Raw genomic sequence first — 27,889 nt, 5'->3', positions numbered from 1 at the left:
CAAGAAGGCCATCACGCCTTAAGCAGAGGACATCAGCTGAGGTTGTAATTACACTATCACTCATTTACTCAGACAGGCTCACACACATGTTCAAACACACACCCATAAACAACAATATCCTCCGTGTGAAGTGTTAAAGACTGAGGTCTGATGAAGGGAAGAACGTCTCACCTCTGGAACATTGTTGTTCTCCAGGGGAACATTGAGGTCGGAGCGCTGCTGTTTCCTGGGCTGCTCCGCACCATTGCTCACCTGGCGGGTCAACACAGAGAGAACAGACGTGAGGGGATGAGAATTAGAAAAGGAATACATGTCCTTTTGTCGGTGTTGCTGGTTGGAATGGGAAGCAGAGATGTAGGTTGACAAACTCATGTGAATTCTACACCTTTAACAGTCTCCTATTATGCTATTTGTAGGCATACATTATGGGTCTCAGATATATAAAAATATATAAAAAACATGATGTGTTTTGCTCAAAATACCAAACAGATCATGCATTTTAGACATCCCTCATATCCCTCTATTTCAGCCCTGTTAGAGAACTGCAGGTTCGGGGTCATTAGCTTGAAAAAAAAAGAGGAGGGGGAGCTAATGCCTGCTCAGAATTCTACCGGAGACACAGCTAAATGCTCCCGTGATTAAACGCCATATCATGTTCCAAACCACATCAAAGATTATTTCTGAAACAGTATGGAGCTCAAATGCTTTTTCTCTTGCGGGTTTACCACAAGGTGAGTTCCTTTTTATTTCCTGCTTTTATACACATACTCTCTCCAGTACAGGTTAGCTCTGAGTGTTAGCGATGCTAATGTAAACAAAGACCATATTACGTCCAAAACATGTCAGGCATTGTTTCTGATAGCAACTTTCTGATAGTGTCGTGGGTCCACATTTCCGATATGACGTAATCTGGATCAGCTCTGTTGTACCCCCGAGATTTGGGTACGGAGGAAAAGAGAGAGGGTTTTATTTTCTGACACTTTGTGAGTCCCCTGACACACCAGGGACACATATTTATGTATAACAGACATCAAAAAGGGCATTTAGCATGATAGGTCCCCTTTAAAGCCCTCTGGAGTAATAATAACAAATAAAGAGTGTGACATACAAATGATACAAAATAGTGTTTTGTTGGAGTATAAAAGCAGTCTCAGTTCAAACTGTCTTTAACTTGTCCTCCAGCCAGCTTGCTTTTGTCTCATCTCTCTTCACATAAATGCACATAGAGGCTACAGTACATCCAGCTTATAATCACACAGAGTGAGGACTACATGTATTCCCCTGGATATCCATCTTGCAGTCCACAACTGCTCATTAACATTCAATCTTATTACTAGCTGAAATGAAATCCTCCTGCCAATAAAACCTCCTGCTGCTTGTAGTGGCAGTGAGAAAGTGAAACCTAGCCCATGCTGTTGTGTATCTGGAACAAAATTAATTACCCCGTGCGTGACATAAGTTGCTTCCTATGCGACGAGAGCTAAACGTAAAGTACTTATCAGTATTCATCATGCTGCCATACTCAGTTGTGCAAACAACCATTAAATTAATGAGACTCATGTTGTGGCTTGCTGGGATGGAAAACTAAACCCTGATGCTCTACAAAACTACATTCATGTACATACTGCAATCAAACATGCCTGCATCTGTAATAGAACATCTTTAAGAGGACATGTGTACAACTTTTTCACCAATAAACACACCAATTATACTACTTTATCATAATTAGCATTCAAGACCTCCACTCAGAGGACTAGCTGCTGCAGTCAATGTGTACACGCAGGACGGATTTAGCAGGATTATTTTCGTGATTGAGAGTGTGATATTGCACTCCTGCGAATACTTATGAAACTAAAATAATAAAATAATGTGAGTTTTCCTTTTTGCTAGACATAATTAACCACGGGTGCACAGGCTTTGCAGTCAGTAACAGACTTGGTGGATATAATACGAGAAGTGAGTGCTGTAATACTACATTAACTCAGTCTTTTAACATTGATGGATAAAAGTAAACCTATTTAAGGAAAAGTGTATTGGTATGATTAAGCAAAAACTGCTCAAAATTGGTACAAAAAAATGAAGGGAAGCCCTAGAAATATGCTGAATTCCTTTATGGTCGTAAAGCTTTTTTTATTCAAATACAAATAAAAACAATATTCTAAGCAAGCAGGATATTATAGGAACCGCTGAGTCTGGGCTGCTAAAGCACTTGTCAAATTAGTGATTTTACCAACATACAATTTCTCAACATGTAGCACAATTTAAAAGAAAAAAGCAATACTGAGGCCTTCCTAATGCATCACACCACCAGATTAGTGTTTAGATGACCTCCCTGTGTTTTGTAACTCTTCTTAGTCATAATCGTTTGAATCCACACTGTACAGCAAAGCTTTTATTGAATTCACTGTTGTCCTGGTTCACTCAAAGGTCATGTTGAAGTGCTGTACAGAGAACCTTTCATTTGATAACAGAGGACGGGCCGACCAAATAATCTCAGTGCGTCTGGGAATCTGCACTGTGCCGAACGTTCTTCCAATGTAATCTGATTACACTGTCTGACCCAGTTCTGTGTTACAAATGAGCCACATAGTGAGTGTAACATGTGCACAATGTGGAGCAGGTGTGGATCAGCAGGCTGCCCCCAGGAGACTTTCCTGTTCTCCTTTTAGCATCTGACTTTCAGAGGAGGGGGGAGCTCTGTGTGTGTGAGTGTATAGATGTGACTCTACAGAGTGGGTTGTCTGCATTCATTCAGGCCTGTGAGAAGGAGAGAGATGAGGAGGGGGACATCTCAAGGTAACTTGGGAGAGGGGAGAGGCTCCAGCTATTATCTGGAAGGCGATGAGCAACATGTCGTGGCTCAAGTAACTCATCTTCAGCTCGTCACCACAAAGATCTTTCCATATTCAATGGCAGGGGTCTCTGCCACATAGCATCGTAATACCCTGAATATACAGTATGGTATTTAGCATATTGGTATGTTCTAGGGCTGGGCGGTTGGCTGAGTACATGAACAGTTGTTTTTTTGTTTTGGTATTTAATGGTCTGCATCAAGCAAGTTACTAAGTAGATTTATGTGCTGTCCTCATTCCAATTTTGAGGAACTCTGAGGTAAGTTGTGTACTTTTACTCCACTACATTTATTTAATACCTTTAGTTACTTTGCGGATTTGGATTAATGACGTAAAATATAATCAACACCTAAACAACACTTTAGTTACACCTGGAGTCAAATTCACAAGCTACCCTGCAGTTTACAAAGTCATTAAAATTCGCTGCACCTTTACCAGCTTTGATAACACAAATCTGCATCAATATATATAATCAAAACATATAATATATATAATTCTGAAATGGACCTCCATAATGAGTACTTTTACTTTTGGTACTTCAAGTACATTCTGATGACAATACTTTTCTTTTTTTTTTTACTTAAGTAACATTTTTAATGCAGGACTTTTACTTGTAACAGAGTATTCCTACACTCCGGTACTTTTACTTTGACCTAAGTACAAAAAGAGTACTTTTCCCACCTCTGCGTCCAAAGAAATCAGAGCAGCTTAGCCACTGCTCAGCAGTTAGACATGGCACATAGCCATCACAGCATAAAATAGCATAAAACAGAGCATCTTACTCTAAGAAAGTTATTTATTTTGACAAATCCAGAGTAAGTGATTGTTGTAACAGCTTACATACTAACCAAGATGGGGTTGTGGTGTGGGTGTCACACACACACGCTCCAAAATATTGGCATTGGTTGTTAAGCTGACAGTGAATGGATGGAAATTAAAACATATCGCCCCATCCCGTTGTGTTTCCTCTAATCATCTGTGGGTGCTACTCTCCAAGTGAAGTACTATAGCCTAATTGGGTTGGAAAGTATGTTCATGTTTTGAAAAGTATGTTCATGTTTTGGAAAGGCAAACCAACAGGGACAGATTATGGGAAAAAACAGGTCTCCCAGCTAACCAATCATAAACAGCTCACCTGCTCTTGTTGCCATCGCTGCCTGTCCTCAGAGGAGCGTGCGTGTGCCTTGACGCCCCTCTGGAGGTCGGGGGTGTTGTGGTGCATGGAGGGCAGGTTCAGGGACTTGGGTCTGCTGTCATGGCGATGGGGAGCTGGTGGGTAGGGGGCAGCGTCAGGCTTGGGGTGAGGGTAGTCGCTCGGGGCAGGGTCCTGCGCCAGCTCCTCCGGGCTCTGGTCCGTGCCGCTGCTCAGACTCCCCATGCTCATACTTATCTTGATCTCAGCTACTATTTGGTCAATGTCCTCCTCCGCCTCCTCCCCCGTCTCCCCCTCCACCACCAGCACCTTACGGCCACGGTACGGAGAGACTCGCACCGAGTTCCCATTGTCCTCTGGGGCATAGTAGTCTCCAGTGTAGGCCCTGCCATGTCTCTCCTCTTCGTCACCATCCTCATCTTCTTCCTCATTAGGGCAGTACTCCTCACTCTCTGCCTCCTCCTCTTCCTCTCTGTCCTGCAGGGTGTCTGTAAGGGGGGGCTGGTGGTGGTGATGGTTGTTATGGTGATGGTCCAAAATGGGTTCTGGTCTTCCATTGTAGATCTGCTCGTCTGGATCCTGCTCCACCACGTCGCAGCGAACCTCCCCCTCTCCCTCCACCCACTCCTCCCCCAGGTGCCTCTCTCGCCCCGCCCAGGCCTCCTGCCTGACCTGGCCTTCCTCTCTCCACTCCTCCCTCACCTCCTCGTCTCCCTCTCTCCACTCCTCCCTCACCTCCTCGTCTCCCTCTCTCCACTCCTCCCTCAGCTCCTCGTCTCCCTCTCTCCACTCCTCCCTCACCTCCTCGTCTCCCTCTCTCCACTCCTCCCTGGGATCTTCATCTCCCTCTCTCCATTCCTCCCTCGGCTCCTCATCTCCTTCTCTCCATTCCTCCCTCGGCTCCTCATCTCCTTCTCTCCACTCCTCCCTCTGCACTTCCTCTCCCTCCACATCTCCCACTCTACACTCCTCCTTCGGCTCTTCATCTCCCTCTCTCCACTCCTCCTTCGGCACTTCATCTCCCTCTGTCCACTCCTCCTTCGGCTCCTCATCTCCCTCTATCCACTCCTCCTTCGGCTCCTCATCTCCCTCTCTCCACTCCTCCTTCGGCACTTCATCTCCCTCTCTCCACTCCTCCTTCGGCTCTTCATCTCCCTCTGTCCACTCCTCCTTCGGCTCCTCATCTCTCTCTATCCACTCCTCCTTCGGCTCCTCATCTCTCTCTATCCACTCCTCCTTCGGCTCCTCATCTCCCTCTCTCCACTCCTCCTTCGGCACTTCATCTCCCTCTGTCCACTCCTCTCTCTGCTCTTCATCTCCCTCCTCATCTCCCTCTCTCCACTCCTCTCTCGGCTCTTCATCTCCCTCTATCCACTCCTCCTTCGGCTCTTCATCTCCCTCTGTCCACTCCTGCCTCACCCCTTCTTCCTCTTCTCTCCACTCTTCCCTCACTGCCCCCTCTACCTCCTCATCTTCCACCCATTCTTCCTCTCTCACTTCTGCTGGCCCCTCCCCCTCTACCTCCTCGACCCACCCTTCCACAGCCTCCGGACGCTCTTCAGTGGGGTCTCCCCCTTCCGGCATGGGGGTGACACCGTCCCCCTGGCTCTGGCTGGGGTTACACTCCCCCTGGTTGCTGCAATTCATACCCTCCATGTAACTGTCGTCCTCCGGGCAGTAGCGGATGTAGTAAGTCACACCTTCATCTTCCTCTGCCATCCCTGGAGAGATTTATGATGACATGGAGATGGGGGGCGTCTTTATTCAAATCCCAACAAGTGCCGAGCTACTAAACATTTACTTATCATGGGAATAGGAACTGAAAATCACTTCACTCATTTAGTTTGTCACTGTCAAGGGATCTTACTCATGTTTTAATTCTGAGAGACAAGGTTTCCAAGTTATTTTCCAAGTGGAAATTCAGTCATGGTACAAAATAAAACCTGTGGGGATATTTTTCCACATTGCACCCTTGCTTGAATTCACAAAAATGACTCATTCGGATGATGATGCAGCTTCTGACTGTTACATTTTTCAGCTTCGGTTATTTATTTATTTATTTATTTTTTTGTGTAGTTCTTGCTCAACAGAGGAAAAAAGGATAAAATAAGCTATCAGGGCTGTAGAAAGAGACAGTGACGGTTCAGAATCAATAACGGAATAATAGATACTCACCATCATTGTAGTCTTCATCTGAGGTGTTGTTAATGTAGTCAGAGCTGGAGTCATCATCCAGGCTGTCAGCTCCACCGTGGAAGTCCGCCCGCACATGAACATCTGGTTCACGTTCATGTTCTGGCGTAGAGGGTGTTGCTGGCCGCTTGTTCTCCAGTTCTGCATCTGCTGGGTTGCTGTACAGCTTCACTTCCACCTCTGCGTTCTCCTCCACTTCTGGATGGGTGCAACCCACGTCTGGCGATTTGGGAGAAGAGTATTGTGCCTTACAGGAACGGGGGAGAGGTTTCTGATCACGAGGCTCTTTGGGGTAGCGGACCGGGCGTTGGCGAGGGGGAATGGCTTTCAGATCACATGAGTCTGTAGGACGAGGAGTGGGGCAAGAGGCAGGTCCTGGGGCAGCCATGCCGTTCACTACGCTGGTCCCCGGCCTCTTCCTATGAGCCATGAGTGGCCGCTTACTGGCCATGCATTGTTATTGATTTGACCCTAGGAGAAAGATGAAGACACATGAGCAGTGTTAGATCAACTTCAAATGCAACTGTTAACCACTCCCATGTGAGTGCAAACACAAGAGAAGAACAAACTATAATAGATCTGAATATATTAAATGTACAGCGCTGAAGTGGGTATGCTTTGGAGCTTTTACCACTGTTGTGCGTTTCAGCAGAACAAAAAATGGCAAATCTGCTCACACAATAGATTTCCTTTATCAAACACATAACATGGAGCTTTATTCATCTTTTTCTGCTCTTTGCAGACAGCTGCAAAATTGTTTCATTGCCTGACAAACCAATCTGTTCCTGTAATTGAGCATGGCATTCTCTAGTTTACATACAGAAGAATACATTTGTGCCTATTTAGCTCAACTTTGGCTTCAAATACATAAATTAAGGGGCTCATTGATCACTCAGGCTCAGCTTTAGAACAATAGACACAGAGACCGTGTTGGTCAAATATAACTAATGAGACTCTTCCGGGGAAAAAATCAATAGTTTAATCAAAGTCATCTCCACATGGGAGCTGCACACATGACCTCGTATCATTGGGCTTGCAGATGGCAATCATGACTGGCTGAAGATTGATTTGGTAGCTTGTTGGTAGCAACATGCTACGACATTAACATACATCATCAACGTTATGGAGCTACACCTCTACCTGTGTTAATGTGCTGAATGATGAAACTTTTGGACACAAACAGTGTATGGCTAATTCTCATAACAATGAAATTCTTAATTTTCCGTTGATTTTACTCTAATGAAAATATAGATAGAAACATTTTATTTCTGAAGATTTTAGACATTTAGATTTTAACAGCTACATAATTCAGTTAAGATACACAAGAAAGTATATTCTAGCATTGGCTATATTAACATTCAGAGAAACCCAAGAACAGGTCAAAATAAAGTATAAGGCCTACTTTCCCAAATATAAGAACAGATGTAATAAAAAATGTACCCGAAAACATCAAAAGGTATGCTTTTGTTTGTGAATAGATCCCTTTGTAGACATAAGAAACACACACATATGCAAGCCAAGCATCAACACACAAACATATTGAAAGCACAAAGTTAAGAGCACTTTACTATTTGTTGTACTGTATTCAAACAACCAACAATGTTCTGTAAAGTGCGCCCTCTGTGCCCTGTATCATCCATTTTGGAGCCAACCCCACTCTGTTTTGCCATCATGTTGCCATGAACAACTGCCCTCAAGAGAGATGGTGTTGCTGCTTTCCCCCTTTTTCCTTCACCATAATTATATTTTCCATCACCAGAGATTACACTGGTTACTTAGCTCTGCACAACCTGGCACAAACAAATCAGCTCTAAAACACAAAGACGCAAATACAGAAAGAAGCACACACAGACACACATGGGTACACAGTGGGTTGTTCCACAGGTAGCCAGGTTAGGGGACTGAGATTACATGTGTACACAAGCCCACGTACTGGGCTGACTGGCTCTTGTTGCTGTATGGCAAACATCTTTTTTTTTATCAAATAAAAGCACTACAAAAGAGGCTTCTTCACAGTGATTGTAAATGCACACACTGTTCTTTACACCTGATGAAATATAGCAACATGTACATCATTGGAAATAGAAAAAGGCAAAAACGTTTCCACTTAATGAAATAAAAATGAAGGCTTGTTAACAGCGAGGAAAACATGCACTGACAGAGTTTCCTACCTGATGTCCTGAGCAGGGTGGTGGGATGCAATAGCAGTCAAACAACGGCCCTATCCTCCCCTCCCTCAAATGTTTCCCTTTGCTCCTCCCTTCCCCCACCAGCTGCTCCACATCATGCACCTCCCTGGCTCCCCCCCCCCTGCCCCTTCTTCCTCCATTATATCCCAGCATCCTCCTGTGTAGACTCAGCCCCGCCTAGTTCAATTCCCCAGAGCTGAGGGTAAGGATTGGTAACTATGGGTAACTGCATCCCTTGGAGACTGATACCCTTTGACCTCTTCTTTGTTGCCCTCCTATTCATACGCCTTCTTTTTTTTGGTGCAGTGTTGTCCGACTCTTCCAGTATTTCTATCATATCATGTTTTTTAATGTTTATATTTTTCGAGAGTGCCATTACATCTGAATTTGGAAATCATATAAGACTCAAGCCAGGTGGCTTTTCCTAAATCCGCTTTGTCTGGCATGCATTTCAGAATTGACATTGTTTATTCAATGAGCATGCATTTGTATGTCATGAGACACAGGTGGGATCTTTCCAGCCTGTTTGGTATTACTGTGACATATTTAGAATACAAGAGAGCACACAGTACAACTAAATACACAGAATGTGTGTCTACATGTAATAGTTTGTATCTGCACTCGTTACATACATTTTATCAATAGCGGCATGAAAATGGTTAGTCAGTTTGTTTGTTTGTTTGTTTATATATATCTACAATGTCAATTGTAGTACAGACTACTGACTAGTTATTATATCTTATGCAGGTGCAAAATGTATGTAAATATATTCAGTCAGCTGGTGTGCGCAATTTTAAATGATGTCGAGCAAGGTCAGGTGACATGAAGCAACGCAGTTGTCGTTTTTCTATTGCTTATTAAAATTGGCCTTGACCATGCCCTTCATATCATTGTTCACATCATTGCCCAAACTAAAGTCTTATTTACATTTTATGCGTTTTGTTTCTCTGCCTTGTTAGCAGAGATGTGCTCCAGCCCCATGGGAGCCTGAATATAAATGAGTGGCTAAAAAAAATGAATCAATGATTGGTGTAAAAAGAAATCCAAATCCAGCTGGCTCTAACACTTTACATCCCACCTGCACGCAAACACAAACAAAACGTTTTTGTGTCCCTCAAAAAAGCGCTGAAATGTAGGCAACAACAAGAGCATACCAGCCTGTCTGCAGTATCCAAATTGTCTGATATGAGCTACAGCTGTGTACCACTTGTGAAGGGCTGTCGCTATGGACATAGCTATTCATGTTTGCCACAAAATGCTTCATCTACGGTAAGAGAAAGCTTTGAATTACCCTCAGACTCTTGTTTGAGGTAAAGAAGGGCTGAGGAGAGGACAGATGACCAGAGAGGCAATCAGAAAGCAGCAGATGGCTCAGTCAGAGCGAGGGCTGCGGGAATACTAATATCTGGCTGCCTTGAATTCTGAGATCTGACCTCTGCTCACACCAGTGAATGAGACAGGCCGGTTTCTACAGGGAAGAGACGAGACAGGACAGATGAGTGTGAACCATGAAGAGTCATTGAATGTAATATGACAAAAACGGTATTTCTTATTCTATTAGCATATAATGAGCCAGCCTCTTAGATTATGGGAAAGACAAGATCACTATCAATGAGCTATTAAACTCAGAGACCTACCTGAACTTAGACAGAGATTCAATGTAATGTTAGTTAATGTTATACTTTTCTTGCAGTGTATTTGTGTGCTTATCTTCTGCAGTAGTTCAATTTCTCACTTTTTACATGTTTGATGCATGCATAGCTGGATATTAACCACAAGGCTCATTATATTACTCTCAAAGGATTGTGAATGTGAGCTCTAATAGGTGAAATGGGAAGAGTGGGGGGGAGGCAGTGGCTTATTGGGCAGGTGGATTACGTTGTCTTGTACCAAATTAATTTCAATGCTGATGCAACCTACAAGCAAATCGCAACTGCACATTATGCAGCACTTTTCACTGTGGCAAACACTTTTAAGCATTGTAAGCATTAGCTGGACCACTGCCATTTTAAAGTAGGTTTTTTATAGATTATTGATCTTGATAATTAGGAAATTATATGCATGAATGCAAAATAAGATTTATACACATCACCATCTATTGATGAGTCACTAACATTTATAACTACTGAAAGGGTGCATTGTTTTTAAGTTTAATACACACGTCCATTTATGAATGAGTCATAACATTCACGCTGACCTAATACACATTTTTCACATGAAATGCAAAGTAAGATGCAAAAGAGCCAAGCAAAACATTTTATTCACACATGAAGAAAATTAGGACTCAAAGTAATGACTGTTTATGCAACTGATACACATATTTAAACATGAGAGCTTTTCTCAGACATAAATTAAAGACTTGGTAAGAAATAATGGTACTCAGACTGGAAAGGCTTTGTGTATATCCTTGAACAAGCGTCCAAGCAGTCCATCAGGGTGAGCAGAGCCAAGCCAAGATGACCATTCAAGAACCTTGAGGTGTTCCTCCAACAAACTCTCTGTACGGTTTCCTCTCAGTCTACGGACATGTCCTTTGACGGTCGACCAAGCTCTTTCTATATGTTGGGTATGACTGCCGTCTGGGGGTTCACAGACACCTGCTGTGGTTTATGGTGTAGTGGTTGTACCCCATGTTACTCAGCACTCTCCTGTATGCCCTCCACTCATCACTAATAATGCTACTGCCTAACTTAACATGTCGTCTAATCAGAGGGACAAGGTGGCATCTTGATCGTTTCTCCACTAGTTTCAACACTAGTCTCCGCCTTTCGTCTTTAACTCCCATCATTCCGAAGACCCATTTCTTCCTTCTCCAGGTGTGTCCAAAGCGTCCACGTGCATACTAACAAAAAATAAATCATAACATCATCTTAGTAAAAATTGTTGCACGTCATGTTTCAATATGCCATACTTGTTTATTAGGTGCATTGTATAACATAAGTTAAGGATAATTATACAGTAATGGTCCATATTGATTTTGTTTTGTTTTTTGTATTCTCTTGTACAAGAAAGCCCAGTCTATAACTGCCGAACATAGGAACTGGGTACAGTACCTTCTCCCAGACACAAATACTCAAATAAAATAGTTTACTTTATCAGCATCAGGGATGGGTATCGTTAGGATTTCATCGATACAGAGCGGTATTTTTCGATACTCTTATCGATACTTTTCAATAATTTGGTGCTCCAAATTATAGACATGATTACAAGCTGTGAAGATTAAACAACGGTCATTTTATTGTAATTTATTTTTATTTATTATTTAAATGTAACTTTTTAAATGTCATACCAAGCAGGTATGAGTGTGTGCAGTTCATAAATCCATGTAAACATGAACATTATTCATTTAAAACGAGATGAGGATAGTGGTGGTCTAATGGATAGTGAGGTGGGCTGTAGATCGGAAGGTTGTGAGTTCAAATCCCGCCAGGAACACCACCACTAGTGTGCCCTTGAGTAAGGCACTTAGCCCTTAGTTACTCCAGGGAGAATGTCCCTGTAATTGGTAATTGTAAGTCGCTTTGAATAAAAACGTCAGCTAAATGAAATGTAATGTAATGTACTGTAAAACGAGACGCTGCGTGCGCACCTCCTAAACCGGAACCTCCGGTCGGCTAACCATTATAATTCGTTTATTATTTATAATTGTAATGATGGATTATCAGTAATCATTTTGAAGTTACACAGAGACATTGGATTAACCGTTTTTATGCCATTGAACACAACTTTTGATCACAAAACAGCAAAGGTAAGACATAATTATCATCATGGCTACGTAAAGTGAAGTTGTTTTCTTGCTCTTTCCTGGCTGCTAGTTCAGTGAGTTTTGGTCGTACAGTGATGAGACTTATACCAATGGAATCTGTGGAATCTCAGCTTTCATGTGATATGTCGTTTGTGCAGATAAAATGACGTAGAAAAGATCACTTTTGCCAGTTATGTGCTAAAGTAGCCGTTAGCCCCGGCTTAACGGTATACCGATACCGTCCAATCGGCTACCGGTACTGACTTAGTACCGGTTCTCGATACCCATCCCTAATCAGCATTGGTGTTACCAATGCTTACTATTTATTTGATACCAATTTGGTAATACAATTAATAAAAAGAACAAGTTTTGGGTTCGTTCTTCAGATATGACTGTGACGTTAACGTATAAGCTCAATAATGAACTCCAGCTCAACCAACCATATTGTAATATCATCTTTAAATATGACATTAATATTTGTAATATACACACATCTTATTGTGAGGTTAATTTCACATACACTAGGCCGCTCTTCAACACTACTTTGACGTTAGCTTGTCTACATAATCGATCATAGCTAATTTAAATTAACCTTATCAATGCATAAAGTTACCTACCTAATAAAATATCTCTCTAACTTACAAGGATGACCTTATTTTACCAACCTCAAACAGAAGCCGTTTGTTCTACAGTATTATCCCACTTAATGCTTAACACTTCTCTATTACGTTTTAACTTGGAGGCTACGATTAGCATCGTTAGCACAGATGTAGCTACCACTTGCTTACATGCTAACCCAAGCCTTAACATTCATTAACGTTAGCTGACTAAAAACATAAGCAACACATAAATAAAGTACTCGAATTTCACTTACCGTAAAACTGCATTCATGCACCGTCTGTTTTAAACGCGGAGCGAGTCACAATAGTCCGATATAAGCATGAAAAATAGTCCACAAGGCACCAGCACAACAACTAGAGATGTCCCGATCCGATCACGTGATCGGGGATCGGAGCCGATCACGTGATTTTCAAAAGATCGGAATCGGGAGAAAACAATCGGGGATCGGGATTTCTTTTTAATTTAAAAAAAAAAAATTATAAAATATTTGTATTTTATTTAATGTTACAAAACAAAAATGACCATGTTCACGTCTTAAAGTCATCCTGAGGCCTTAGTTTTGGTTTAAAATGACACAACATCATGTATGTGTTGCTTCTTTTGGGCTTGTTTTCATAGACCTGGTTGCTTATTTCTCTCAAATCTGGCAACAGAGTGGGCGCAGTGTCTAATAGTAGCAGTAAGCTAACAAGAGGCTACGTTCAGCTGGTGACTCGGGAGTCGGGACAGAGAAAATGTCAGGAGTTTGGAAGTATTATAAAATTGAAAGCGAAGGCAGTGTAACAGCCAGATGCAATGTTTGCAAGGCGGAGGTTCCGCGTGGTGGAAAGAACAGAGCTACGTTCAACATGACCAATCTAATACGCCACATGAGAAACAAACACCAACAACAACACGACGAGTACACAGCGGCCACTAGGTAACGGCACTGAAACAACCGACACTTTCAGAGACTTTTAAAAGGAAAGAGAAACTGCCCCAGAACAGTGAAAAGGCCAACAAAAATAACAGCCAAGATAGCTGAATTCATCGCGTTGGATGACCAGCCGTTATCTGTTACCTTTTTTTTCTCTAAATGCATTGCATAAAGATCGGATCGGGAAAAATCGGTATCGGCAGATTGTCAAAATCAAATGATCGGAATCGGATCGGGAGCAAAAAAAGGTGATCGGGACATCCCTAACAACAACACACCCTAATTTATGCATAACTTTAAGGCTTAATATAACTTAAACAAATTATAAATGGTTGTAACTCATTCATAAATGGGAATGTGTTTTACACTTTACAAGGCTCCCTTTTGGCAGTTATAAATGTTAGTAACTCGTAAATGAATGGTCATAAAGAGATGCCAAGAAACATCAAGATGGAAGGGGGGGGAATGAACTCAGTGAACAACAAATACCAAGGATGCTGGCTGATGAAGAAGACGAAGTAAGCTAGGTAGCCAATATAAGGCTTAGTCATCTTGCCAAATAGTGAGCCTGTGTTGATGTATGAAAACTACGTTAGAACTGGTTTATAAATGGTTCTTAATGATTAATAAAGTGTTTACAACCTAATTATAAACACTTTATGAATCCTTTATAAGGGTAGTCTTATTGTACAGTGGTACCGAAAGACATAAAGACATAAAATAAATATTGTCTAGTTTGGTTGAACAGTTATTTTCGGGAACATAATACTTTTTATTTTACCTATCGTCAGTTGAGACACAAGTATTTAGTCAACATGGGTAAGCATACCTGATCATAAATCTAAAATGATCAAATCAGAGAAAAAAAAAATGTGTTTATTTTTCTTCAAATTGTTGCAATTTTGCTCAATCAAATGTTTTCAGTTATTTTTGTGTAGGTAGCCGTATGTGCACCTACTGTGGTGTAGTACAATTATAATGTAATCAATAATCAGTTAAATAAAGAAAGTTATTGTAGTGTAAATGATGTATTTTGGGTTATTTCTTACCTCTGCTTGTGACTCGTTTTAACAATGAAAGAAAAAAATGAAATCCGTGGTGAAATTCAATTGAAAAGGGGACAAAAAGGGATACGATATGGAGAAGTTCACAGAGTTTCAGGAGGGAAAGTGAGAATGGAGAAAAAGGATCTTCTCCATTTCATTTCTTATAAAAGATCAAACCTGGCTACCTGCTGCTCCTCTGGAAAGAGGAAATTGCTGTTTCAAATGAATGCTTTCTGCTTGGTGCTCTTTTTAGCACATACACCAAGACTTGCAGAGGAAGCTATAGACTAAGTGTCCACTTTACTGCTTGAAAACGATCCTATTAAAAAGTACAGATCCTGCCCGATCCTGCATATACTTGTAATGGGATCTAATAGAGGGCAATCCCATCTAAAAAGGTGCAGAATAAATGAACCTATTTGTAAGGCTGATATCAATTCATGGCCGACTTCATATTAGCATTGAATGATGTGAGTCACTCAAGAGGTTCAAGTGTTAAACATCAGCTGTGGCTATACTGAAATCATTACTACTACTTTTATAAAGCCAACAAAAATTGGGACAGACATCAGAAATAAACTGTCACCACATATACAAATCTCCAATTTACTATTTTCTTTAATATTTGAATACAATTAACACTACGTTTACATGGTCAGTACAACCTCCTTGTGTGAAATTGAGAAATGTTCATTTAATCCAAAAGGCATATTTTGATAATAGCAAGCTGTTTTGCAAATTGATTGGATTGTTACATGTTCATGTTACATTGGTTGATGTGGTCATACAGTTGAATGTATCCCCTAGTGGCTATTTTGTGTACTGTTGAAAAACGTTAATGTGAATCAAACTGATGTTGTTTGTAACAATGACAAAAGATATAGCACCAAATCAGAATCACGCTTTGAGCCCAAAGATTAGGACCACAAAGAAAAAATAAAAAGCTATGTAGCCGTTTGTCAAGGCTATCAATTCAGTTTTGTTTGATTAATTGCAGGTACTGGAAAACTGCTCTTTTAACTGAGGGTCAACAATTAACAACTGCAGCCACCCTACTTTCTTTTAAAGCATAATGGCAATAAAACCACTTCATAAAGTACCATCTTAATCATCTCTTTCCAAAAGTCTGTGTGGACAGACTAACCAAAAGAGTCAATTCAAGCATTAGGGGCAAAAATATGAATTTGTGTGATACTATTATTATGTGATCAATGGAATAATCTCTGCTGCCCTTCATGATCTGCTATCCGTAATGTGTATCAGGGTCAGCTCTGACCACATGATCTTGTTTACATTTAACAGTAATACATTAAACTACCATTCCAGCATTTCCACATCAGTGAACAAGTATTTATAAATCGTGTAATAACTCGACCAGGCTGAGTTATGTCGCTTGTAAATACAAAATAAAGGCACTATCAGAGAGAGACAGCGCGAGAAAATGAGTTTCCACTCAGCTGTCTCATTGAGATTCAGCGTTTGTTCTCCTCACAGCCTCCCACTCGCTTCAGCGCAACAACAAGAGAGCGGAGCGGGAGACGGGGAGAGAAGGGGAGAGAAGGGGAGAGAAGAGGAGAGAAGAGGAGAGAAGAGGGAGAGAAGGGGAGAGAAGGGGAGAGAAGGGGAGAGAAGGGGGGAGAAGGGGAGAAGGGGGGAGAAGGGGAGAGAAGGGGAGAGAAGAGGAGAAGGGGGGAGAAGGGGAGAGAAGGGGGGAGAAGGGAGCAGAGACTGGGTGAGCAGCAGGACTGGCAAAGGACCACAGAACGCATCGCTCGCCCCCCCCGCCATTCTGCCTGCCAATGTCCATCTCTCCACTTCAAGTACAACACCACAGACACACCCTCCTCCTTCACCCTTGAATGTTACCATGGCAACTCTTTGTTTTCAAGTCTCCAGTCTCTGAGGAGGACTGTTTCCGCCATTCATTAAAAAAATAAAAAAATAAAGAAAACTTGTATAGCAAAAACGCATTTACTGTATGCACACAACATCCAAACTGATATAGACTTCTTTTATTTAAGCTGTAACACAATAAATAGCAGCAGTGTTGTCAGGTGTCAGCTGTGTTGAGTAAATGTGTCCCCTAACAACAAATGAAGGCAAAATGAATCCACCAGAAAGACATTTTTCTTTTTGTGTGGCGCAGCATCATTTCACTTCAGGAACAAAAACAAACAACAAGCCCCCACGCAGATTCACAAAAATGTATCCAAAACAAGACTGAAGGGGAGAGGAAACATCGATCCCCACACTGCAAACAAAGAGGGTGCTATCAAATCTGGATCTGGATACAACTAGAGACAACATGTAGGCTAGATTAAGGTAGGAAAGAAATGCAACAGATATATTGTTTTTCTATTGCTTTGTTGATGCTTGTTTTTAGCTTATCTACAGACATTGTTCTAGAGATGTTATTGTCGGTCAGTTCACCACTTGGGGTCAGACTGAAATATTGGTGGATTGCCTTTTAAATTTACGGTACCCAGAGGACAAATGAATGCCTAATGACTTTCGGGATCCTCTGATACCATGAGGTGAACATTTGTGGTTTGTAGTGAAATGTCTGTAGATCCACTGGATTGACAGCCCTTATTTAGAAAATTAAGTGCATGACTAAAAACCTGCAAACAAATGCACCTGCACTTTTGAAACAGGGCTGAAACAGAGTGGTTTATGGGATGCTACAATGGGTGATCTGTTTGGTATTTCAGACAAACACTTCAGGGACATGTTTTGTATATATCTGAGACCTATAACATATTGATGAAAAACAGTATAATAGGGGACCTTTAATACTTGTTGCGTAAACACGTACTTCAGTTTGTGGGCTATGAGGCCGGCCAGGTGGCACATGGGTGCTAGGTTGGCATACATTTTGAGAAGGAACATGAAACACTCTATTGGCAACAGAGCCAGCTTGCAGAGAGCTAAACACAGCTAAATGGCCCCAGAGGGAGACTGATTCTGGGGCAATTTCACAGGGTTTAATTGAAGCTGTCAACTGGGTTTGGTTACTGATGAGAGGGATTTTGAAAGTGAGTGAAATACAGTAGACAAAACATTAAGTTATTGTAGTTCATTCAACAACTTTTAGGAACATTTTGAAAGCAGCCTTGACATCACCTGTTCATTGCTTGCCACCACTGCACATGCGCTAGTAACAGGGAAAACGTTTTTGTTTTGGATTTAATGAAAAGGACCCTGACCACACTACCAAAACAGGCGGAAATCTGACAACCAAATAACAGGGTATTAATCTAAAAGCAAAATAAAAAAGTTGAGAGTTGAATAATAAAGATTGTGAAGATGATGCTAATTAAAATTGGTTGTTTGTTTTGTCTGCTGATATTATATCGAGGGAAGGCATGCAGGACAAAGATACTTTTTACTTTGTTTAAAGGTTGATAAGTCATTTTTTGGGTGGATCCTGACAATAACAGAACTCAAATCTCAGGAAGTAATAAGAGACATTATATAACAAGAAAAAAAGAAATTATTATAAATGTTATGATATCTCTTTAATTTTAATATAATTATATAATCTAAAAATAATTTCTGATTAAGCAATGTGTTGAAGTAGTAAGTCTTACTCACTGCACTTTCAAAAAGCAACAATTCAAGTCAATGTAAAAAGTCAGAATCCAAGTTAAATCTCTAACAGTGGATCTGCTAAGAGCATCCACTCGCTGTCTCTCTCTCCATCTTGCTCAACTAAATACTGCTACACAATACGATGCCTTTATGAGGTTATGACATGTACAAATGTAGATCGCAAATAAACCTGGCCTTGACCATTTTGTCAGGGTAGTACTGCGAGCATCGATGCTTACAATTTGTCCAAAAAAATGTGACCCACTCGCATTCCAACTTTGGGTCCATGGGACTCACTACATAAAACAATCTATCAACATCACTACTCAGGGCTAATTTAAATTATAATAATTCCAGAATAACATTTGTTTTGTTATTATGTTGGCCCTTCTATATGAAGTGCAGGTTTTTTTCTTCAGTGAAAATATAAATAAGATGTTGTGCATGCATTAGTTCCATCCGCTTGAATGAGAAAATAGGATAAAAACCATATATATATATATATATATATATATATACACACTGTACTATATGGACCTCTGCAAACAGCCATTGAGCAGAATGGATGATAACAAGAAGCCCTGCTGGTCAGCTACACTGAACTAATTCGTCCTGGACTGTCAATCAAACTCATGAAAGATAGAGGAGAGAATTGCTCCCTGGCTCTCACAATGGTCCACCTGATCCCTCAGTAAGAGCTCTTTCACAATCCTGCTTCTTATTGACCCCTCCCCAAAAACAGCTCACTCCTTGGGCGTCTAATCCTCATTCTGTCAACTTTTAATCAACACGGTTATTTCACTCTCTTAACCTCGGTCAGGTCTTTTCAAACCAGAACGACATCAGCTTGAAACTGCTGAACCAGGTGACTTCTTGTTAATGGCTGGCAATAATCAATGTTTGACAGCTGCCTCATAATACACATATACAGACTGGACAATACACGGCAGTATCAACTATTATATATATGTTCTCCAAGAGGCAGCTCGGTTATCAGACAGCGTGTACTTTTACGTCCACAAAGCCGTCATCTATATTGACAGAATCCTGAGAGAAATGCGAAAATTATTCATTGAATGTGGTGATGGTCATTGTATTCAGTGACAGCACAGAACAGAGCAAGCAATACTGTGCCGGGAAATATCTCCTTATTTTGTTGAGAGACTGACAGGCTGAGCGGTAAATGCCGGGCCTGCTAATGCAGTTTGGTGGCAGGCACATGAAATAACTTCTGGGTTCGGTCAATCACACAAACCCTCAGGGAAAACGGGAGGAAAATATTCATCAGCTTTCACATCACAATAAGGAATACACACAAACACACCAACTGTAGTGCCGACTCTATCAGCCCTAGACTTCTCCACACCTATACATGCTTAGGCTAGATTCATTTGAGTGTAACATGCCTTGAAAACAAACCAACAAAATGTGGACTTAATTAACTATCAATTAAAAACAAAGCATTCCTGGCACCCATGTTTTCCATTGTGTCAATGTCTGAGGAACATAACAGAGTTTATTCTTCTCTGCCCAAACTGCACACATCTGCAGATCTTGAAATGGACTGTGAGAGAATAAACGCTGCTATGCATTGTGTGAGTTTTTGTTTGTTTTTTGTATCGATGCTGGCCAGCTGACAGAGCTGAGGATTAATAGCACACACAGGGCCTGGTCGGCCGCACAGAGGTGAAGCACCGCTCTTTATAAGAACAAAAGACAAAGAGGCTTGCTTTTTATCAGCCCAGTCGCCATGTTGCAAAGATATCTTTGTGTGCACGTGTGCGCCTGTGTATGTGTGATTGTCATGGACCTGTATGACAGTGTTTGCTTACTGCTGACACAGTTAGCCCCAGTATGTTACATCTGACTGCCAAAGTGTGGTGTGTACTGTATATGTGTGTGTGTGTTTGTAAGTCAAATTGTCACATCAATCCTCATGAAGTAGTGGCAGGTTCAGTGGGGGGTGTCACACCTCCCAGCATCCTTCATGCATTACTGAACCCAAGGGAAACACAGAGTCAGGCTGGAAGATTGAAACCATGCCATCATTTCCCAAAAGCAGCTCTTTTCCATATTCCCCAGCAAGTGTTCTTTTATACATTACAAATCTAAACATGACACTATCTATTCATGTTTGTTGCATAATCTACAAAGGTGGTTTTCCTTTTAAGTACATTTACTTTTGAGAGACAAAAAAGCCATCTGTGAGTCTCTTCATATAAACTATAAAGCTATGCTAATGAGGTTTGGGAATCTTTCAAATGTGGAAGCTTGGTTAAACAACAAGGAGACAATCACAGCAGCAAGAGCAGTTTGACAGAGGAGGCAGCCCTGCTATGTAATAATATATGATTCAAAGCTATTTTAGGATTGCTAAACCTAGATTTCTTTGGGGAAATCTTCCTCACATTGCTCAGTGGAAAATGTGCCGGAACACAGTCAGTGCCTGGGTTTGGTAATGAAGCTGGCTCTGGCTTAGTGTGAAGGTCTTTAAAGAAGAGAAGAAATGTGTTCTCTAAGAGTCTATCCACACTGAAACTTTTGTATTTTGCAGCTAGTCTTTGGGTGTTTTTCTTGGAAGTCAATGTCATAATTGTATTCATACTGCCACACAACAATAGACATATATTGATGGACCGATGCATGTAGTCACACAAAATAGTGTCCTCTTTACAAAAAGAAGTATCAAGATAACGAAAAAAGGAAACCATCAGGGGAACTTGCTCCTGATGGTGAGTAGCCTAAAACAGAGGGGGGAAATACTCAAGGTAAAATATAGGGAACCATTCATTGTAGAGTGCATTTAGCTGTGGTATTCTAATTCCAATTATATCAAGCAAAGGGAAGTGGAACATAAAATTGCAGTCAAATAAAAATGATCATGATTGCAAATATGAATAAAGACCATAAAAGTCAATGGTTAAAAGAAGACCAAGGATTACAGATATCTTTCCTGGATTCCGAAACAAAACACTGTCCATTTGTTGCAGATTGGGATGGGTTCTTGTCTGCAGCAATGAGTTCTCCTGCTCAAGTTTATGAATGGATGAAACAAAATGCAGCAAAAGGTCCTGAGAAATTAAACTATGTGCAAATCAACACCGTTGGGCCTTACACTGCTGGACATTCTTGTATCTACTTTACATCTGTCATTTGAACAAAATAGTTTGGTATGCAAATCAAACAACAAAGAAGCTGTTGAATACATCTCTACCTCTAAATTAATCTGTTTACTGTATTTCTACTACTGCTATCAACTTTTAAGGTGACAGATTCCTTCTTTATTGCTCTCCCTAGGGTTTCAACCATTTGTATTGACTTCAATGTATGTAGGATTATGTTTCCACTGATTATGTTTATGTTCCATCAGTATGTACAAATAGGTCATGAGAAGACTGTAATGCTTGTATTTATTTTATGAAAAGGTCAGATCTGAGAGGGATTAGATCAATACCAATGATGGCAGATGTAGGAATATTGCCTCAGTTATCGTGTGATGTGCTGAGTACTAATTTCACTCTCCCCAGGGATGCAGCCAGGCATCATAAGCGACAGTAAGGACAGGGAAAGGTCTGCCGGGGGTGAGCAGGGCTGGCTGACCAAACACAGATAACAGCAGCACTCATCCCATGACGACAGAAATCTGGATTATTACTGCTCTCATTTGAATTCCCTTACATCACATCACTTTGTATCTGATCTGGCTCTAGCTGCTCCAAACGCTTAAAACCATGGACTTCTCCCCCATTGAGTCCCTATAGTATTAAAGGTCCCATGTCATGGCCATTTCTACTTATCATAATTCCATTGTTGAGGTATACTATAATAGATTTATATTGTGCAATTTTCCAAACTCACATTGGTTTCTCATACAGCATCTCTGTATAGTATGTGTATTCACTCTCTGTCCTACACGGCTTGTTGGAGCTCCTGCCCCCCCCCCCCCCCCTTCCTGTGAGCCCACTGTGCTCTGATTGGTCAGCTCGCCCACTCTGTTCTGATGAGTCTACCACCGTTACAGCGGAACATCAGTGATTATGTGTTACTATGGTGTTAGCAACCAGAAAATGACACCAGTAATGACAAACAGAGGAGAATGCTGCGTGGGGTCTGGGTGCCGTGTTGGCGGGACGTTGCGAGGCTCGCTGCTGCGCGGAGCGGACAGTGTGAGCTGGGTTCATTTCCTGCTTGCTGCGTGGGATCTGTGAGACAGCCAGACATCGCGAATGGACGCGGGAAGGGGGGGTGCTGAGGGGGCGAGGCACCACTAGCACCCCCCACCCCAGCGCGTCACAGGTTTGCCGCTGAGAGAGTGTGTGTGTGAGGAGCTCCACGGATTGGTCCATTTGGGTATGGTCACGTCACTGTACCCAGGCAGACAAAGAGAAATCTCCAACGAGGCGTTCTGGGGCAGCATAGACAGGTATTTTCTGTGTTAGAGTTTTACTCGCTACAGGGTGTACTTTGAGGGTTTTGACTCTGCACACCGTATACATGCATAAAAACCTTCATAACACACAAGGGGACGGGTAATAACCGGACAAGCATGACATGGGACCTTTAATGGCCAGTAGTGTGGCCTTGAGGATAAAAAGAATTGCTTTCAGCTGGAGAGTCACCTGCTGAAGTTTCCCTGAGCAATATAATGACTCACCCACAGGATCTGATTCAATGTTCAGTATTTGACCCGGCACACCGACCTTTTATTATCGACCTGCAGGAGTGAATGAAATGGTGACATTACAATCACACCATTATGAGGACCTGTGAGTAAGTTATTGCAGAGCTGAGGCGATCTGAACAGCCACTGAGAGCGTTTGGTTCTAGTTAATGTCTGTGCTGAATTTGGAAGGGAGAACATTGTTACTCCTTTATCAGCTTTTATCCGAAAATGTACTTGGCTTATTCAGCACGTCCATGTTATTGTCCAATTTAAGTGCAACATTCCCCCTTATTTCACTAACAGTCTTGATTTGGTGCCCCTCCCGTTTTCAATACTTCATGTCTCGTACTTTTTTTACATTTGATAAATAAATATATTTTCTAAACCCTAACTTATTGCTGATATACCTTATACATCTAGATTTGTATATTCTCTATAGTTTATCTTGACCATTTATTAAAAACATTGTGTAGGAAAACACCTGCAGCTTATACTGTAGTATTTTTGTACATATTCAGGAATGATTAGGGCATCTAATTAATTACAAGACATGCCTGATGGCGACCAGACGTAGTTTACAGGAAACTGGTGAAACAGAAACAAATATTTGCTGAATAAACAAGAAGCCATGTGTGACTAGTGTCACATTTTAATTCTCTCATCATGAAATCATGATTTTAAGCAAGGTTGGTTTTATGAGCTTACTGGGAGCATAAAGATAATATCAGTAGATATCTGTGCACTTTAGCTGAGCTACACAGTGAGGCGGGGTCTGCCATTTGAGCGGGAAGACGAGAGGCAATTTGCTCCGTGGAAAATATTTAATTTGTTCACTGCTTTCTCATAAGACCTCATACATTTATGGCATCCTCATATATTTTGTGCCGGAGGGTCGCAATTGCTAAACGTAAGGAGAAGAATTTTCATACCACATTATCATGCAGACACGGGCACAAATTAATATGTATATACAGACAAAGTACTGACGGGGCATTCTTTTAAGTTTCAGAAAATGTAAATCTCTAAAAAAAGCTTAAGGAAAAAGAAGAAGGGGAAAGTACAGATGATTCTTCACAAAGTTAACAGCATATGTGCTGACCGATGTAACTTACTATATAGCGTGGCATCAAATTCCCCCATGCCTTCGGAGGGGTTAGTTATCAGTATCTGCACAGTGAGGTATCACAGAACCAATGCACACATTAATGGAGCCGCTCTGGCTTTTGATGATTTAAAACAAGTTACAGGTCTGCCATATTCTTTGTCCTTCCCTTCATCTTCAAAGGATGTAATCAGAATAAGTGAAGCAGAGCAGCTGGCAGACTGAGCACACTTCACTGCACCGCACAGGCTGACTCAAATTGAAAATGCAGCCATCCTCAAAACTAGTCTCCCGCTAAAGTTCCCTATATGAATTCAAACCACCATGGATTTCCCGTATCACTGACATGCAGATGCATGGAGACCTATTCTGAGGCTGTTTACAGAGCTATTCAAGTGTAAGCATGGCTGTGAGGCTTATGTCAGTGATCTGGTTTTGGAGTCGCATCTCCTTAAAGACCAACATGGTGGGTCAAAGTCTGAAACCCAGAGCAGACGGCCCTGCCCTGCCTCTATTTAATCCCTTTATAGAACAGGTTGTGGTCAAAATCAACAGTAACCATGAAATAAGCAGGCAAGGGTAATGGATGGAAGATGTGTGTTGATGGATAATATGCAAGTGACTACACTACACTAACAAAAGGCTGTCAGGATGATACAGAGCTCTATTCATTTCCCTGTCTCTAGGAGGATGGCGCTGTACCGGGGTGGATGAATATTCTAGCAGAACATTTAATAAATGATATGGGGAGGCAGCGGTGAGAGGCTTACAACACTGAATTGTTCAACTGTTGTTTCTGCGTTCCCTTTCCCCACCACTGTACAGTATGTATTCAGTCGGGTTCTCCCATGATGCTCTCCCTCCTCCTCCATCATCATCATCATCAACACACAAGCTGCCCGCCTCCTCCCTCTCTATTTCATTCCCAAATCCTGATCTTGCACTCTTGCTTACAAAGAGCTGGGTGATGTGGACATGTATCTTTCACATTATTTCCAAATTGTGACACTTGGTTCTTTGTAACATATTTACAAATGACATATCGTTAAAGGGGACCTATCATGCTAAATGCACTTTTGCACGTCTTTTATACATGAATATGTGTCCCCGGTGTTCCAGGGAACTCACCAAGTGTCAGAAAACACAACCCTCTCTATTTTCCTCCATACCCAAATCTCTAAAAAAGGGGCTGCAACGGATCTGATAAAAACTGATCCAGATTTGAACACTGTCCTGACGTCAGGACAGTGGCGCTACGGCTATTGGGCCAACTCCACCAATCAGGAGGAGACAGCCACGGCCATTGCCGTTCGAAAGCGCTGGAGACGATGTAGTACATATGCCAGGCCTGTAGGTGGTGCTGTTCTCACTGAATCTGCCCAGAGCTGGAAATTGTCAAATTGAGTAAAATGAGGCATGGCTAAAATGCATGATCTGTTTGGTATTTTGAAAAAAAAAAAGTATAAATATGCCTACACTATATTATTCAAATATAGCATGATAGGTCCACTTTAACTATCATGCTCTCTGTCAAGGAGGGTACTTTTTCAGCTATTTTTTCAGCAAAAAAACTGTTTGCCTGATTTTCAGAAAACACAGGGTGGATAAACTTCTCTGTTTCACTTTCTCAAACATTGGGAGATAAAGCATTTTTGCCGTATTGAGCGGAATAATCTGAGTATTAGTTCCACACAGGGAAAAATTCACATGAACAACCCCTCAAGTCGGAAAAACAACATTTAAATGAAATCTAAACAACAGATGTTTTGTAAGTGTCCTTGTTGATTCCACTTCACTTAAAACTCATGGGTACATTAAAATCAGTGAATGACCTCCCAAATTTGAAATGAGACCATGCCAGTAGCATCTGAGTGCAGCATTGGCCTTGGTGGATGTCTGAGCTCATAGAGTGCCATTGTTGTAAATAACGTGTTATGATACCCAGCAGGTTCTTTGTTATCAGCATGGTCAGCCACTTCAATAGCTGAGTGAGAGGTAAATAAACTGATGTAAGATTAAAAAAGATTGCATAGTTGTTTGTGTGATATTTTGTTTTTAAACCAGATATAACAAAACATAACAATGTGCCTGTTAGGGAAGTGTGATATCAATTAATAGGATCAGTGTCTGATGTGTAAAAACCCGAACATAGTGTGAAGAATGCGAGTTACTTCGCCTGGAACAAAGGTAATTGGCATTGTCAACAAGCCAGCATAACCTGATAACAGAGGATCTCTGTTTCTGCAATATCCTACCATCACGATTCATATACCAAGTAAAAACATAACAGATACAAGTTTCAATGCAGCCAAACAATGTAAGCTTGTCACCTAGCTAAATAAAGCTCCAGAAAATGTTTTGAACCTTCCCTTCTATATTTCTTCCACCCTTTTAGTTCTAATTCCATCTACCCTTACCTTCCCTTCTCTGATGTTTTCTACGCCCCAATAGCATGACTCAGAGGACAGCCAAGCAGGTGAAGGAGCTCACTACGGCCCGGAGGCTGTTCAGTGCCCAGCAACAGGTCTACACAGAAACATTGGACAGCGGTCCCACTGTCAGTAATGTCCTGTCATTATTGCCCAGCACATTCATTTGAATATCTCTACCTTTTGGAAGAACTTAACAATTGTTCATGGTGCATTATAAGAATTCCTCCCACACTCTTCCATATACTGTAATAACCTGCCAAAACACAGTCAAGCCAACTCACTGATATCTGTAGGTTGGCAGAGCAGCTCTACTGTTTGCTCCAGGCGATGACCTAAAACACAAGAGGAGAGAGAGCGTCAAACTGAGCATCAAACTGACAACCCACATGACACACAGTTCAGCATGAAGATTGAGCTTTGATCTCCTTTTTCTGCCTGGAGGTGCACAAGGTACGAGGGGTGATAATGAGAAATAGGATTGTTAGGTCACAAAACAGAGTGGGAAGTTTCCCTTCGACTCTAAACTCTTCAAATTGCAATTGCATGATGCTCAGAAGGAAAATAGGCAGCGCAAATACTTTACACATTTCCTGAGACAGATCCACATGCTATTCTTTACATAACAAATATACAAAGATAGTAAAGGACATCATATATTATAAGTAAATCATAAAGGTTGAGAAAGAAAATATTAATGTCAAACCAATACTTGCACAGTATTTCTATATCATGTATTTAAGCTTATGCAAATAACAATTACTTTGACATTTGATCTGCTCTAATCAGCATCTAGATGTCACCTAATGAGCATGAACTTGTGGCAGAGCTGAAGATAGATGTGCTTCAGATTGTGCTTCAGATTGGGTCAGCTATTTTCACACCAAACTCTGACAGCAGGGCTTCACCATCTGGCACTAAGTCAAGGCCACATGTCACATCCTCACAGCCCCCTGTGACATCCCCAAGTCACTGTCCCCACTCAGCAGTTGGATCAGATTAAGCACAAAACACACCAGCAGCATACACACTGTCGGTTTCAGCTACAACAGCCAGCAAGAGAGGTGTTGCGTGATGTGAACAGAACATGGTCAAAAACTAAACAGGTGTAAGATGTGATGATGCTTTTCTGCATGTCTTTTCCCCTGGACAGATAGCATATTACCCGGAATATTAAAATAAAAGGAGACAATCAGGATGAAAACTATACACACAATGTAAACATATTAACTATATGCTTTTTTTTATCGCTTTCAAATCTACTCATTTGTTCTAAAACATTGTAAAACTAAAAAATATGCCAACACACACATTATGTTGGACTTGTGACGACATTGTCTTTACTTTTCATTCAACTCAATGAAGGCTTACCCCGCTTTTACTCAAACA

At 41.3% G+C, this 27,889-nt stretch overlaps 1 protein-coding gene across 1 annotated transcript in view; it reads right to left on the bottom strand.

Annotated features, from left to right (window-relative positions):
* apba2b (amyloid beta (A4) precursor protein-binding, family A, member 2b) overlaps positions 1–27,889 on the bottom strand; it is a 62,185-nt gene that overhangs the window by 19,346 nt on the left and 14,950 nt on the right. Inside the window, 4 exon segments of the mRNA XM_034117143.1 lie at positions 172–252; positions 3,988–5,726; positions 6,181–6,669; positions 26,785–26,835. Of these exon segments, the coding sequence (XP_033973034.1) occupies positions 172–252; positions 3,988–5,726; positions 6,181–6,649 (2,289 nt within the window). The 5' untranslated portion in view covers positions 6,650–6,669; positions 26,785–26,835.

This window comes from Trematomus bernacchii, unplaced genomic scaffold (genome assembly GCF_902827165.1).
Source record: "Trematomus bernacchii unplaced genomic scaffold, fTreBer1.1, whole genome shotgun sequence".
Lineage (NCBI taxonomy): Eukaryota > Metazoa > Chordata > Actinopteri > Perciformes > Nototheniidae > Trematomus > Trematomus bernacchii.
The sequence above is the reverse complement of the archived record's forward strand: the minus strand, read 5'-3'. Positions and strand labels throughout refer to the sequence as shown.